This window comes from Sabethes cyaneus, chromosome 1 (genome assembly GCF_943734655.1).
Source record: "Sabethes cyaneus chromosome 1, idSabCyanKW18_F2, whole genome shotgun sequence".
Classification (NCBI taxonomy): Eukaryota; Metazoa; Arthropoda; class Insecta; order Diptera; family Culicidae; genus Sabethes; species Sabethes cyaneus.
The window spans coordinates 41506409-41524264 of NC_071353.1; the positions used below are offsets into that span (position 1 = coordinate 41506409).

At 41.3% G+C, this 17856-nt stretch overlaps 1 protein-coding gene across 1 annotated transcript in view; it reads right to left on the minus strand.

Moving 5' to 3' along the window:
- The window catches only part of LOC128733188 (uncharacterized), a 599692-nt gene that overhangs the window by 65432 nt on the left and 516404 nt on the right, over positions 1 to 17856 (minus strand). The window contains exon 4 of the mRNA XM_053826862.1: positions 6178 to 6413. Coding sequence (XP_053682837.1) covers positions 6178 to 6413 — 236 coding nt within the window. The remainder of the gene's footprint in view (positions 1 to 6177; positions 6414 to 17856) is intronic.

Consider the following 17856-nt stretch of genomic DNA (forward strand, 5'->3'; position numbering starts at 1 on the left):
AAGGTCACTCCAATAGTGTAATAAAATGCGCTATATCTAATTAATAAACTGCTCCAAAGACACACCCGTCAAAAAAACGCAATAATAAATTATTGCGTTTTTGAGATCTGGTTTCAAAGATTCATATCACTAAAGTTTTCTTCAATAAATATCATCAATTACCTATCTTTAAATATTTTTTGACAGTGTTAAAACCTCTCATTTGATACTAAAAAAAATTGAAACTAGATAAATTATTTTGGTTAAAATCATTATAAGTTATTGTTAATTTTGATGTCCTGTATGAGATTACTCATGACTTTGTAATTACACGTCCAATCAAAAAACAAATCAGTAGAGATCTATCCGGCTATATTAGCTTCCAAATAAGACTAATAGCGCATAAATTGGTTTGGCCATCTCTGAGAAACAGAAGATACTAGTTATCTTATCAAAACAGTTTTTTGTGCATAACTTTTAAACTACTTGTTTGTTTTCAATAACACTTCGTAGAATACTTTATGATAACAAGACCTTAAATTTGATTTCATTTGACTAAGACCGTTGAAATCGGTTTTGTAGTTCCGGAGAAAATCGTGTCACGTAGTTTTCACATTTTTGCTTATAACTTTAAAACGAAATGTCGTATTACGAAACAATTCAATAGTGATATACAATAATACCTTTCAAACAAAAGTAATGGCGGATGAATCGGTTCAGCCATCTTCGAGAAACAGGCGATAGAAAATGCAGCGTCACACACATACATACATACATACATACATACATACATACATACACACACAGACATTGCTCAGTTCGTCGAACCATATCGATTGGTATATGTGACTCGGCTCTCCGGGCTTCGGTTTAATTTCGTGTTTTTTGACGTGTTATAGTATAACAAAGGTAAAAAGAAAGTAATCATTAACTTTTCATTCGTTTTGCCCATTTCACTCATACGCTGATACACATATGTCAAAATCTGTTGTGCAATGCTGCCAGAAAATCTGAAAATTTTGATAAACAGTGCAGCCGAAACGCATTTTTTAAAACTCAATATTCTTGATTTGGTGAAAAGAACAACATTCTTGCAATTTTGCATTGTTTAAAAAATCGTAGTAAATTCTAGAGTCAATGAAACAAATATATTTTTACACCGTTGCTATTCGTATCGGCAGTACTTTCGAGAAAAAATAAGAAAAGGAGGGGTATGATCTGACGGAAAACCATTATTATGTGAGGTACCAAGGTACCGGTAAGAATTTCGCTATGACGGCACCGCACGACCTCTTTTCCTCTTACAGAACTGCCCATAGCTGAAGGCGTGAAAATTATTTCCGACATACTTCTGTCTTTTGCACTCTTTAACAAATCGCTATTCTACTTCACGCATACTCGAAACTAATGTAGGTGTCTTCACTGCGGCGCCGTCATAGCGAATTATTCAGCCATTCGCCAGCCACTGGAAGAAAACACTCAATCGTTAATCGTAAGTTACTGTCGTCATAGTGCGTTACATGCTGCACAGCAAATACTCATCGCCAGTATTCGAGAGCGGTTTTGGCCAATTCGTTTGAAACCCCTTTGCAGAAATATAAATCGTAGCTGTGTTTTTTGCTTTCGTGTTAAACCGACAATCCGATAACAAATAATGGGAGACCTTCTTTCAGATCATGCATGTCCATATTCACCTTTTGCTCTTGTCGGAGCCGATTATTGTGACCCATTTAAAATCCGTTTCCTGCATAGAAAAACCGACATTAGAATATGCTCTGTGATTTTTTGACGTAGGACTACGTCTTACGGCAAGTTTTGAGATAGGGTGTCATTCCAAAAAATCAAAAAATGCGAGCGTCACGAAAAATGAAAGGTTTTGAGCGCTAATAGCTCAGCGGTTATCCGATCGATTTTCAATATTCTTACACCAATCGATCGGAAAATCTTCTAACAATTGACCCAAATTAAGAAAAGTATGGATTCTTGATGTTGAACTATTGAAAAATTGAAAATAATGAACCTATGTTTTACCAGAATTCTCGCTTCGTGATTGGTTGGAAGATTCTTTACGATGATCTAAACCTATACTAATTTGATATCTGTGCTTGGGAAGTAAGCCAAAACAAGTGACAAAGTTTCCTCATTTCAACAAGATTTCTTAACACCGCGGTTCAACCTAGACCATTTTGATGTCCTTGCTTGGGAAGTACGCCATAGAGAGTGACAAAGCCCGCTCGTGCCAACAGATTTCTTACGAACGCGATTAAACAGAGTACAATCTGATGTCTGTGTTAGGAAAGTGTGCCAGAAAAAATGACATAAGTATGATGTCCCAACAGATCGCAAATTCTTTACTGCGAGACGATTCAACGTAGGCGAATTTGAAATCTGAGTTGGAAAAATGTGCTACAGCCTGAATGTTCGGTTATAATACGGCTCTGTATGAATACGCATGCTTGCCGTTTCATTAGAAATGTAGTGAAAAGATGTGCTGTTGATAAAATAGGACTGAATTGGTAAAATCCTTTCAACGTGGGAAACCATGGGTAATAAAAACAATCTTTAATTTCAGTAAGGTAGCAGGAAAGTAATAGCTTATGTTCTTGATTTGGTAAATTGTTTTCAAATGCACAATCTTTTGAGACTTGAACGTATTCAATGTTACTACTTTGATAAATGTTACATACAATGCATGTAGCATGTATATATGTTGCATATAGCATGTATACATGAAGAATCGAATGATTACAAGCATGAACACATGCTACTATCACTACAAAGAGACTTACGTAGTCCTGCGTCACCTATATATGCGGTCGTGTCTTGTACACAACCCCTCTGATTTTTGTTTGTCTGGTAACGAAGGCAATCCACATGGAGATGGTTTCTGATCAAAAAACGAATGAGTTCATCGGTGCGCTTCGTCACTTAGTTGCACGTCGAGGAATACCAGAAATCGTCATACCCCAAGCTGCAGCAAATAATGGCATCAACTTCAAGTTTATTCCGCCACGATTGCCAAACTTCGGTGGGTTGTGGGAAGCGGTGGTAAAATCGATAAAGCATAATCTAAAACGCACTCCAGAAACAAACGTAATCCCACCAGAAAAGTTCTACGCTGTACAATAGCAAATAGAAGCATGCCAAAACAGTCGTCCCCCTGAAGCAACGATCCTGCAGTCTTAACGTCTCAACATTAAATCATAATCTTTGTATCACCAATACGGTATCCAATCCAGTGGTGCAATTTTTCGACTGAAAATTCAAACGCCGAAAAATTTTTTACCTCAGTATAAAGGATCACGTTTGATAGAAAGCCTTTTCGCTCTCATTTACATTTGTTTTCTCTCGACTGCTTGCATCTGTTTAACTTACACACAAAGCCGTATGAACATAGCTGTCATTCTTATATATTGAGCAGTGATTGACACACAATATCAATATCATTAAGATGCTGTTCACTTCTTAATTTTAGGCATTCAATATCATCAGCGTCTTAGTGATATTGATTTTGAATGCACCAGTCAATACGTGACAGAACCTAGTGTATGAACTCGTCACAAATAAATCTTCACTCGGGTACAGCGCGTTGTTTTCTTTTTCGATTGATATGCTATGATGCCGATTTTAACTAATAGTTGCATTCATTTTCATCAGAATTTTAATATTGAAATTGAAAATTCGCAGCCCTGATCCAACCCCACGACGAGATATCATCGCTAACCATGATTGGCAATCACACCGGCGCACAGTGGTTCAAACAGCGAAATACGTGATCGTGTGATATTGCGCCGAAACGTGAAGATTTTCGCATGTAGTGTCTTTAGGAATATTTCTTGGTATAATAAGCCCCTTCTTGTGAGAGAAATTTTTGGGTGATTAATTCCCTTAGAAGTGAGATACGAAATTTATTTTCTCATATATTCGAGCTACAGGTGTGGTACTTTCGGCAAAGTTGTTGTAAATATTAATACAAACAACTTTGCCAAAGACACCATACTTGTATCTCTTCATGGAAATTATCTATTAAGCGTTATTCGTGGACAAACCTTTTAAAACAGTTTTTAAACCCTGACGTATTCTGGTCAATTTTTACGTGTTCATAGTGTTCTAGAAAGTTGTTTATCTTGCTAAAATCAACGTTTCTGTGGAACATTATTATATGTTATTTTTCAAAGTTTCGGAGATTTTGAGCTTTTTTGGTGAAAAATAGTACTTCTTTGAGCTTAAATATTTCCCAAGGTGGCAAATGGTGGCAGATCAAACAACTCCTACCTAAAAGTACAACAAAAAGCCTGTAAAAGCAAGTATCAATTGACTGTATCTGTTTGTATCCTCAAAAGTTATAGCTGTTTAAAAAATCCTTCTCGGTCATGTTTACAGAACAATTAAACTGTACTTCGGATGCAATAAACGCCATTTTGTTTACGTTGACAATCTCTTTCTAACAAGTTACGTTACCAGCCATTTTTCGCCTGTTTTCGAATCGAAAATAAATGTAGCCTTAAAATTATTTGACTCAATTAATAAGAGAAAAGCTTCCAAATAACTTACTTATGCCTATTTTGTTGAATCCCTTCGATTGGTGTCTTTTCAAAAGAACACACTCTGGCTGGTACCGAATGGCCGAAACACAAATAGTCGAATCACGAATGGCCGAAATTCAAATGGCCGAATTTCAACAACAGTCACAAAAGACCGAGTCATGAAAGACCGAATTTTCTCGGAATGACTAAGTAAGCAGTACGTCATATATAGTTAATTAAGTTAAATAAAGGTGTAGGTGAGATGACTCATCATCAACTGTTGTTTTGGAAAAATGCGGAAGGAGAGATCAATGCAAAATTGAACAAAATAGACTTAAGTTAGTTATTTGGAAGCTTTTCTCTTATTAATTGCGTCCAATTTAAATTTACATTAATTTTCGAATCGGAAACAGGCGAAAAATGGCTGGTAACTTAACTTGGTAGAAAGCGATGGTCAACGTAAACAAAATGGCGTTTATTGCATCCGAAGTACAGTTTAATTGTTCTGTAAACATGACTGAGATGGATTTTTAAAACAACTATAACTTTTGAGGATACAAACAGATACAATCAATTGATACTTGCTTTTACTGGCTTTTTGTTGTACTTTTAGGTAGGAGTTGTTTGATCTGCCACCATTTGCCACCTTGGGAAATATTTAAGCTCAAAGAAGTACTATTTTTCACCAAAAAAGCTCAAAATCTCCGAAACTTTAGAAAATAACATATAATAATGTTCTACAGAAACGTTGATTTTAGCAAGATAAACAACTTTCTAGAACACTATGAACACGTAAAAATTGACCAGAATAAGTCAGGGTTTAAAAACTGTTTTAAAGGGTTTGCCCACGAATAACGCTTAATAGATAATTTCCATGAAGAGATACAAGTATGGTGTCTTTGACAAAGTTGTTTGTATTAATATTTACAACAACTTTGCCGAAAGTACCACACCTGTATCTCGAATATATGAGAAAATAAATTTCGTATCTCACTTCTAAGGGAATTAATCACCCAAAGATTTCTCTCACAAGAAGGGGCTTATTATACCAAGAAATGTTCCTAAAGACACTACATGCGAAAATCTTCACGTTTCGGCGCAATACCACACGATCACGTATTTCGCTGTTTGAACCACTGTGCGGCGCATGGAGCGCTCCAGGGAATGTCAATTCCTGGTATCTCTTGATTATTCGAAACTGAATCGAATGGTATCTGACACTTGGCCCACCGGACCTCCCTTCAATATTCGATTTTCTGAGTGACTCCTATACCTTTATACTATTCTATACTATTTATACTATATTTATATAGTAGAATGGCAAAAATTCGAAAAAATATCCAAAAAAATAAATGAAAAATAATAAAAACACTTCTGCTGCAGACTTCTTTCCCCAGTTCAACTAAACACAGTTTTGCCCACAACCTGTACGTAAGCAATACCCCTTTAACCACCTTTTAATCATCCTTACATTATTTGTGTTCACGCAGGCACAGACACTTCAAGCAATTTGGCCAGCCTGCGGCATACTGTAACCCTATCGTGCGCCTCTTCAACCCTCCCCACGGTGAGTGGGTACTCGCGCAAGAAAACAAAAATCCCACCTCGCCCATTTTCATAATGATCGACCACCGAAAGTTTGGGGCAAAATTAGCTCTCATTCTTTACTTACCGCTAACGAACTGTTCGGCGAACATTATCCAGCATAAGAAGATGAAATTAAACCAGCCGTAAACAATTTTCCTCCTCTTTGACATCGCTGTGAAGTTGCTGTCTCTCGCTGGGCTGGTTGTGCGGCTTTGCCAGCTGCTGCTGCTGCTGCTGTTCCAAGGCGTTTCCGTTGGGTGGTGACTCAAGCTATTATTGTTGTTGCTTCTGCTGGTATTTCTGACGCCAGTTGAACGAGTCCTGCCAGGTGGAAAAGGAGAAAAACAGATAAATGGTTAGCAACGGTGTTCGAATGCGGACATCGAGAGCCTGTGTGGGTCCTCACGATGATATCTTAGACTGTAATTTAATCAAATTATTGCATATTGAATTTGATTACCATCTTTGAACACCACCACCGAAGTGAGCTGTTTTTCCGCCACTGTGTGCAATCTTCTTGCTTCATAATTCGATTTGCTTGTCTTCGAGTGATACTTAACTAAAGCAATTAGACTTTTATGCGGAAATTAAGAGGGACTGCAGAATGAGGAAAAAGGAAACTTTTTCTCGACCAAAACTGGAAAATGATTGGAATGATGCTGTTGCAATCCCCGCCGGGTAAGCTTAGCACATGTTCCATCAACAGGATCGGAGTCTGATTTAACGTTACCGATCAACTGCTGAGTGCCTTTCGATGACTTCATTTCGTTGGTACGTGCCCGGAAGGCGGAGAATTAATCCCCTGTGAGTATGATTAATTACCAGTTGTCAGCAGGGGGTTGTTGCTAGAATGTCAAGGAAATAAGTGACACTTCCGCTGCTGTGCAACACACACCGTACCGATGGCGGCGTTGGGGTTTAGATTTGCTTAAAAAACAGTATCTGATCTTCGGTAGATGCGAAGAATCAAGCCGTTAAGTAAAGTGGAAGTTTTTCTATTAATCACACCAATCTAGAAGCGACCACTCTGGCTGGCATCTGTTGGATGGCAAAATGACTAAAGGGAATATTCCTTTTTTTAACGGCGTTTTCTCAGATGCTTATAATTTGGAAACACTTCAACGAGAAACGGGCCGAGAAGCTCGTTTGATTAGCCAAATTAGCAAATTAACTCAAATATTTAGTCTTCGTTGTTGTATTGTAGATGCGAAGGGATATTTGAGTGGGATTTTTTAATTGGTATCAAGAATTCAGTCAGGATTTAAATCATTTTAGAAATTTCACAACGTAGAATAATCGCATTTAGGGTATGTTGCTGCTTCGTCGTAATTGCCTATTTCCGTCCTACCCAACACATATTATTAAAAATATCTGTGTTTTTATGACATACAATGCAAAATTAGTAATTCCCTAATATTTTAGTTTGTTGGTTGACTATCATACGCTATCAATCAAAGTGAGCTGAGATCCATTTAAATGCTTTTTTTATTTAAGAATTCCTAGCAGCCAAATTTCCTACGTTTTTTCGTGCGACGAAGAAGAAAATATCGACTAATCGTTTCAATTCCCGTCATTTATAAAATGATAACAACTCACGTAACGTATTGTTGTTATTCTGCAACTGGGAAAACTTGCATGACCAGAAGAAATTTTTGCTGAATAACGTTTGTTATGCCGTCCTACACAAATACATGCGCGCTAATTTCGTAAACATTATTGTGATTTTTAGTTCGGACCATGAAAAATTTTGATGCACGGATTTTAAAACGGTACGACGAATTTAAGAAATAAAGTCAGTTGCGTAATTTCAATAAAATGCTCATAATAATCGCTTTTTAGTGAAATTAAAGTGCACGGATCGGAAGGTAAGTGTGTTTAAAGCCAATCAGCACAAGCTTTTGGATTATTCGTTACATACATCCATCCAAGCAATGATGAAAATTGAAGTGGTTTTCCTTACTACGACGGGAATTAGAAATAAACCCTACCACATGCTTCAAATTGCTTCATTCTTGCTGGTTCCACTTTCGGAAGTTTCCAAGTATCCAAAATTATGAACTTCAGATCAGGGATGGTTGAATCCCTTTGACTCTATTTTGATTCATTTGACAGTCAAAGTCAAAGTCAAATATGGAACAGTAGTAGAACTAATTATTATCTGCAATATTGCAGAAAGAAGTTTTGCTGTATCTTTTGTAGTTCCGGAGCTACAAAGCTTCTCATTGGTTACCAACGGGATAGCACTCGTATAGCATTATAAATACAAAATATACAGCCCAGCTTTATTCAGCAAACATACACAACTTTTTCCAATTTTTCACGCTTGAGACGGTACTGTCGAATTAAATTAAACTCATCGAGTTTAAACGAGTTGAATTTTAGTGGGTTTTCAAACCTTTCTATGTTCTATCGTTATGAAACCGGCGAAGAGCTCGTTAAATAACGTACACTTTAGTTCAAAACCCTTACAACTGTCCATTCGCCATGCAAAAGAACGGCACATCACTGCCCGCATTGGAAAGCACACTTTCCGGTATCGATGAATTGTTCATCTAAAAGTGTTAAACACTTCGCACCTTGCCAGAAGCATGACAGTAGTCTGACACGGAATAAGCGAATGTCCTGACTAAAGCACAGTTGCTCGGTGCATCCGTGCTAGAGCGCCTGCACACATCCGGCGAACTATCCGTCCGTCCGCTGCAGCGGAAAACCAGAAACCTCTAGCGAGAGCATTGCGGAGCCCGGTCATCACCGTCCAGGGACCCACAATGCTATGCAGCGCTGAAAGTTGACGCGACGATATGTGATGGTAGCCAGAAAGATGTAATAAAACTCCGCTTTGTTCTCCCATCCCATCGGGTACAATATCTGCTAATGCTGGACAACCGAACGATCAGTGAAAAACACACACACACGTCAGATGGTTGAGAAAAATGTATGTATCATACCGTCTATCGCGAACGGTCGTATCATGCCAACGAACGATGCGCAGGCTATCGCTATGATACGGAACTGATTCGGTGATTGAGTATAAGAGTGGTTATGATTAAAAAAAAACATCAGACATCAGACTGCTCATTCTATTTATAATTGTGTGCAATTTAATTATATAAATTATTTTAAATTTTAACGTGTCGAAAACGATTGCAAATTAAATGTTCAATCGAAAAACAATTTCATAGCGATCTATGAGGTTATATCACCTTTCGAACAAGACTAATATCGTAAAAATCGGTTTGACCATCTCTGAGAAACGTTCGATTGGTTAAGACCAAGCCACTTTTTTATGCATAACTTTTGAGCTTATTATTCTATGCTAAGTAAACTTTGGATTGAACTTGATGATAATAAGACCTTTCATGTCGTACTAAAATTGTCGCAATCAGTTGTGCGCTTCCAGAGAATACATCGGATTGCAAAACTATTCAACAGTGATCTACTAATAGCGAATTCATAAATTAACCTGGTTCAGGTCGATTAGCACTCAGTTTTAATCGAAGTGCTGTCAAAGCGTTCATAAATTAACCGAGATTGCGTCTCGGTTAAACTGACAGCATTCAGTTTGAAGCGCGGGTTAAAACTGTCTAGCATTACGGTTTACGGGTCGATCTGTCAAACTGCCCGTATCGTTCATAAATTTCGGGTTCGAGTTAGCACGAACCCAAGTTAATTTATGAATTCGCTATAAGTAATGACACCTTTCAAACAAGAGTCATAGCAAATGAAAAGGTCCAGTCATTTTCCCCATTACTCCCCTTCCTACTGGTCGATGAACGGCTGGATAATGCGTAATATAGACCCCTTTGCCATTAGCTTCTTATCCCTACCTCCTCGTGGTACCAACCGGAATATGAGCAACCTTAGCGGAGATCGGGTAACCAATCCCGGAGGAAACTAAAGTTGTATACCGACAGGAAAGGAGCCACTGTCTTGTCTCGGCACTATAAGATGGCAGCTCCACGAGAATCGGTAGCCTATCTTAGAAAGGCAACCTACTTGAATCTTAAAATACAAAGTACAATTAAGAAAATACGACTAGGAACATTCAGCATGGACGAAGCAGACGAAATAAGGACATGGAATGGATGCTTGGTACCCGGAACTGCAGATCGCTATCACGCTAACGCTATTGCTATCGATATCACGGCTTCGTAGTGATGGACAGAATATATGGTCGCGTAATGGACTGGAAGGCGATCAATGCGAGAATATGTAGGGTACGGGAGGGTATTTCCAGCGCGCTACTAAATTCGGCATACATTTCGTTTTTTGGCTGCGCTTACCCAAATAAAAACTGCCGCTACATAACAATACTGAAACGAATGTAGCACTCATAGACTTTAATATGTTATAACTATTTTCATAAAAATGTAAGTAATTTGCTAAATTTTATTCAATAAACATCAAAACCACTGTTTTTCCACTAGCACGTAATTAGGCTGAAAAAACAGAAGCTATCGCGTATCTGCTCTTGATGATAGTTTGGAAAACACACAATTATGATCACGTTTATTTATTCTAGAAACTAAACAATTGTGAATATGGTATCACAGAGCAATGCTACTTCTTTTTATCACGGAAGAACACAAAACTACCCCTCTGATATGGAAATATAAATCAATTTTCATTCACTAGCAATTTGCAGCAATTTGCTTTTAATTTCAGCATATTCTATTTACACTACTACCAATGTGTGAGGCAGTTGCGCCTGAAACTCTTCTATCGTGTTGACATAGCTAGTATTTGAGTGGCAACCACTTGCTTCTGGTGCTAGTGTATATGAACGATTCAATGATACACTAACGCCAGCAGCACGCTGTATTCATTGCAAAACTAGTAATCTTCACTGAGCCGACATGTAGATAATACTGACACGTTATTCATCGGTCTCTCTTTTGATCTGTTTTTGAAAACCAGTAATCCCTGTGCAGGCTTTTTCGGCCAGCCGGATTTAAACAACATAGACACGACAATAGAAAATGGGCCCAATTTAGCCGCAGCGACTTCATAATTTCTCGCGACTATAATTCAAATTTAGTATCGTTTCATTAAAACCAAAATGCACGCCGATATTCAATCAATATTATTCTAACAACTGGTATAATCTTGTCTCGAATGAATATAGTTTCAACGTAATTTCTGAATATTATTAAGGCTACCGCTTAATGGGCTGAAAATACCCTCCCGTACCCTATGTTAAGAATAAAAAGCAGTTTCTTCAACTAGAACACCACAACCGTGTACTGACCATACTGAGGTAGACCCGACGACGAAAAGAAAGCGTTCTATGCGCTGTTGGAGGCAACCCAAGTAACATTTTTGTTGTATAATAGCTTATTAAACTATTGTATAGGTAATTGCCGTAATTGGCTGGTAAACGGCTTGGTATTGCGTACCATCGGTGCCTTGTGCACTGAGCATAAGATAGACCCCACAGTGGTTCACAGCCTCTTACCTAGCAACTCCTACCCCTACATCCTCGTAGTACCAGCCGGGTACGAGCAACCTCGGTGGAGATCGGGTAACCAACCCCGGTGGAAACCAAGGTCGTATGTTGACAGGGGAAGAGGGCTCCTTCGAGCTACGTTGGCCCTCTGGCGATACTGTGGGGTTGGTTGCGGGCTTCGCAAGCCTGAACCACTAAAAAAAACCAAAGCAATGGACTCCTTAAGTAATAATAATAACTCTAATCGGAACAATTGGCAAAGTCCCAGGCGACGAAAACGGACTAACGATTGGAAATTAGGAACATGGAACTATCGGTCTCTAAATTTCCTCGGAAGTACTCACGTGCTGTCTAAAGAAGTGAAGAGCCGCAAGTTCATCATCGTAGCGCTGCAGGAGGTATGCTGGAAAGGAACGATGGTACGTACGTATAGAGTTGGTCATACCATCTACCAGAGCTGCGGTAATACACACGAGCTGGGCACAGCTTTTATAGTGATGGGCGAGATGCAGAAGCGGGTGGTGGCCGATCAACCCCCGAATGTGCAGTTCTCGACTGCGTTCTCCACTACGACCAGTTATTTGATCTATTGTGGCGATTCTTCAATATAAGCATAATTAACGTGCACAGCCCTCACCTCGGAAGTACCGATGATGACAAAGACGAATTCTACGCGCAGCTGGAGCGTGAATACGACCGCTGCCCAAGGCATGATGTCAAAACTATCATCGGGAACTGTAATGCTCAGGTTGGTCAGGAGGAGGAATTCAAACCGGTGATTGGACGGTTCAGCGCCTACCCGCAAACGAAAGAAAACGGCCTAAGACTTGTCGACTTCGCCGCCTCCAAGAACATGGCCATACGTAGTACCTTCTTCCAGCATAACCTCTACCATCGGTACACCTGGAGATCACCCAACCAGACAGAATCACAAATCGACCACGTTCCGATAGATGGTCGGCACTTTTCAGACATTATCGACGTCAGAACCTATCCGGGCGCTAACATTGATTCGGATCACTACCTAGTGATGGTAAGGATACGTCAAAAACTATCTGTTGTGAACAACATACGATACCGCCGCCCGCCACGGTATAATCTAGTGCGACTGAAGCAACCGGAGGTCGCCGAAAACTACGCGTTATCTCTCGAAACCGCGCTGCCGGAAGAGGGTGAGCTGGATGAAGCCCCTCTTGAGGACTGTTGGAATGCCGTGAAAACAGCCATTAACAGCGTAGCGGAGAACGTCCTAGGCAGTGTGGCACCGAATCGACGTAACGAATGGTTTGACGAGGAATGCCAGCAGATATTGGCTGAGATGAACGCACCGCGGGTACAAATGCTGCGTGGAGCCACCCGTCAGAATGTGGAGCGATACAAACAGAAGCGGAGGCAGCAAACCCGACTCTTCAAGGAGAAGAAGCGCCACCAAGAGGAGAAGGAGTACGAAGAACTCGAACAGCTGTACCGCTTCACGACACGGAAGTTCTATCAGAGACTCAACGGATCTCGCAAAGGCTTCGTTCCGCGGGCTGAAATATGCAGAGATAAAGAAGGAGGTATCTTGACTGACGACCGTGCGGTGATCGAAAGGTGGAAGCAGCACTACGATGAACACCTGAATGGCGTGTAGGCGGAAGACCATGATAGCGGAGGAAGTGACTACATTGGTGCAGCAAGCGACGAAGATGTGCCACCCCCATCGATAAGGGAAGTTAAAGAAGCCATCCAGCGGCTGAAGAACAACAAAGCAGCGGGAAAGGATGGCATTGGAGCGGAACTTATTAAAATGGGCCCGGACAAGTTGGCCAGCTGTCTGCATCAACTGATTGTCAAGATTTGGGATACGGAACGACTACCGGAGGAGTGGAAAGACGGGGTTATCTGCCCTATCTACAAGAAAGGTGATAAGCTGGATTGTGAGGACTACCAAGCAATCACTATCCTGAATGCCGCCTACAAAGTGCTGTCCCAAGTCCTCTTTCATCGACTATCGCCAATAGCCAATAGATTTGTGGGAAGTTACCAGGCCGGCTTCATGGAGGGTCGGTCTACAACGGACCAAATCTTCACCCTGCGGCAGATCCTCCAGAAGTGCCGCGAATTCCGAGTCCCCACGCACCACCTGTTCATCGATTTCAAAGCCGCATATGATAGCGTAAACCGACAAGAGCTATGGAAAACTTTGGACGAAAACGGCTTTCCGGGCAAGCTTACTAGACTTATTATGGCTACGATGGATGGGATCCAGTGCTGTGTGAAAATCTCGGGTGGATTGTCGGACCCATTCGAATCTCGCAGGGGACTTCGACAAGGAAATGGTCTTTCCTGCCTGCTATTCAACATTGCGCTTGAAGGTGTTATAAGGCGAGCGGCGATCGAAATGCGGGGCACGATTTTCAATAAATCCAGTCAATTTATCTGCTTTGCTGAAGACGTGGATGCGTTCGGCAGAACATTTGAGGCGGTGGAAGATCAGTACACCAGACTGAAACGCGAAGCAGAGAAGATTGGATTGAAGATAAATCTAAAACTAAGTCTAAAACGAAGTATATGCTGGCGGGCGGGACCGAGCGCGACAGGGCTCGCTTGGGCAGTACCGTGGTAATCGACGGGGATGAGTTCGAAGTAGTCGACGAGTTCGTATACCTTGGCTCACTGGCAACAGAGGACAACAATACCAGCCGTGAGATTAAAAGACGTATTATCAGCGGAAGTCGGGCCTACTACGAACTCCACAAACACTTGCGGTCGAACAATTTGAGCCCCCGTACAAATTGCACACTGTACAAAACGCTAATTAAACCGGTTGTCCTCTACGGGCACGAAACTTGGACACTGCTAGAAGAGTACCTACGAGCACTCGGAGTTTTCGAACGGCGGGTGCTAAGAACCATCTTTGGCGGAGTGCAAGAGAACGGTGAATGGAGGCGAAGAATGAACCACGAGCTCGCGCGTCTCTACGGCGAACCAAGTATTCAGAAAGTGGTTAAAGCTGGACGGATACGTTGGGCAGGACATGTTGCTAGAATGCCGGACAACTATCCTGCAAAAATGATTTTCGCAGCAAATCCGGTAGGAACAAGACGAAGAGGGGCACAGCGAGCGAGGTGGCAAGACCAGGTGGAGCGAGACCTGGCGAGCACTGCGTGCCCGCGGAACTGGAGTTACCATGGACCGAAACAGAAGGAGAAATTATACTGCGCAGGCCTTGTCATAAGACGTTAGGTCAATTAAGTAAGTAAGGTAATTGCCGTAGGAAAACTGCTTGAGTAGCTATTATACAACTTAAAAGTTACTCGGGAACCTGGGAATATTACCTGTACAACGAACATTGAACCAAATTAACCATAACATGCGCTACGCCTACGAGGGGCAAATATCGACTCGGACCATGACCTAGTAGCAGTAAATGGGCGCTTAAAACTATTGACGTTTTATTTTTCGCGATGAATCCGACCTCGTCAGTTAAAAGTTCGGCATTTAGACAACTCGCGAGTTGCCGAGAACTACGCGCGAGTACTGGACGAAGTTCTACTTTTCTCTGTAGAACTAAGTGCTTCGACCCTCGAAGACGGATGGAGCAGGATACGCTTGACCGTCAACAAGGCCGCAACCGCGGTACTAGGTGAAGAATATTAAGGTATAATTTGCGTTACACCTTATGACAGTGTAACTATCTCTCCAATAAGTTCTTTTCGTGCCTCTAACGAGTCCATTATGTTTAATTATCGTCGCCCCTATATATCAGAGCTTCGGTTCGTAAGAACGCGTTTACTGTAAATAAAATGAGTTATTCGTCTTAACCCTAAATGTCCGGTTGTCCCTTAGTTGCCTCAAAAGGCTTTGGGCTCAGCGGATCGGTTCCGAATTGCGCAAAAAATGAAAGTTCTGATTCTGGTGAAAACGCGGTGTGATTAGTTTTTTTTGGTGTACTTAAGAATGGTGGAATCCATGCATGATGAGACTCGCAGTATCGCCATCTTCAATGGCCAGAACTTTGTCTCGTGGAAATTTAGCAAACTGACTTTATTAGAGGCACATGACTTAGTCAAGTGTATTTTGCGCGAAATCGAAGACTTAGAGGAGTTGAAAGTGTTTGCGACGGACACGAAGTCAGTGAAGAAAAACAAACAGAAGAATATCACGACACAGAGTCGATTTGGCTAGAGTCCAACTAGAGTCGATTCAGGGGAAGAGCAATCCAAAATAGATGTAGGACACACTGGTCCGAATCTTCGAGAGAGAAAAAGTGTTGCTAAGCGTATGCAGCAGAATCGCGAGCTCCTCGAAGTGCGCGGGCGGTCCGTTACAGAGTTGCTTTGTAAAATTTGATCGACTCATTCGTTTATTCCGAAATGCTGGTGACTTTGCTGGAGATTGACGATATCGACGTCGTTTGTCGTTTATTTTTGGTTTGTTTTTTTATGGAGCTAAGTACGACACGGTCGTCATATCAATCGAAAGTTAACCCGTAGAACAAATCTCAATGGAGTTCGTAAAGTGTAGACTTCTCGACGAAGAAATCAAAAGAAAGTCGGCCGCCGCGAATGAGCTGTGTGGAGATAAAAACGAGTCGGCTCCGTTCAGTAGCAGTAGTAACGCCGATCGCAACCCGAAACTGAAGAAGAAGAAAGTGTGGAAATAATGTTTCGGTTGCCAGAAAGAGGGACTTAAAATTGCGAGCAGCCCGGAGTAACAGAAAGAGAAGTGGTTTTCAGCTCAGAATCGAGCAGTGATCGTAATTCGTAATGGCATAATGTTCTTAGTTGATTACAACAAACAGACACCGCCGATGAATCGTTTGTAGTGGTTCATGGACTTGGGCATCACTGAACACATATGCAATAACAATAGCTTAAATATTTTTGAATGTTTCTCGTTTGGACAAACCAATGACTAAACGATGAGTGGGTAAACCATCGGTGACATGCCTGTTCTGTCAGTAGTCGGAGCAAAATTGGTTGAATCGACAGTAAGTAATGTTTATTCCGGAGGCAAGATGCAATCTGTTTTCGTTAGGTAAAGTTGAATCTGCCGGTATGAAAGTGGTTTTCGTGAACGGTCACGCAATATCATTGACGACGAGAATGGGAGATTCTTCGATCCGAGTGCGAAAAACGAAAAGATGCCTGAACCGAACGACTGGGATGACCGTGAAGAAAACAGTACACTCGATGAAAATGTGGATAATGATCAAGAGATCGAAGAAGAAGATCAAACTGAAGAGTGCGAAGAATTAGACGGTTTTGCCATAGGTGATGATAGTGCTGCTGAAGAAAATTCAGCTATGTAAAATGATATTGCAGTCAGGGCTTCGACCGATCCTTTTTTTTCTACTGCAGTCACACCAACGCGCATTCAAGTTCACACCGTCCGTTTAGAGGTGGAATACGAATGCTATGCATAACACAACTGGCATTTTGCTCAGTCAAACGCCGACTGCACGCTGCAGAACGAACGGCTTCTAAAACTTTTTGACATTTTCGTTTCGATCAAGTTGCCTTTACCGTTTGGAGCAGCGAATGACTGCAAAACAGTCAAATGACTGGCAATCACCACGCTACGAAAAGCAACCGCACAATCGTATGATTCAATACTACAAAAAAACAACCACTACATGTGCATGGAAGAAGTCGGTCGGACTCCGTCCAATACAAACGAATATTTTGCTTGCGTCGGACCGACGTCTGGGTGACAAACTTTTGCTGTGAGCAGCCGATTTGGAGTCAAAGAGAGAAACGAAAAAATACGTCACCGTATGCTTCCAGTCAGTTTGCAGTTTATATTCTCAAAGCGCAAAGCAAAACGGGAGATCGACTGTTTACTTTTGCTGAGATGCCGCATGAATTGTACGACGGCAGTAGCGCAAGCGGCAGATTGACTGGATTAAAAAAACGGTCAAATGATCGTTCAAAAATCGGAGTTTGAATGCGGAAAGTTCGCATTCGCGGCAGTCACATTCAACTTGCGATCCCTTTTTAAGCCCTGATTGCAGTAGGTCCTCCCCGGCATAGGAGGTCACCGGCGGCGTGGCATACAGATTATGATATAACTTTTGCCAGAGTTGCCCTCGGTGGCATGAATTACGTAAATCATATTGCTATTGAAGGTGTGCTCCGGCAAGCGGGCATCGAAACGAGTGGAACGATCTTTAGCGAAAGTTGCCAACTCCTAGCCTTCGCAGACGACCTCGACATCATTCCTAGAAACCTTGAGACGTTGAAGGCAATCTACGTCAGACTAACAACGGCGGCTAGGAGGATTGTGTGACAAGTTAATTCGTCGAAAACCAAGTATATGATAAGAAGCAGCTCC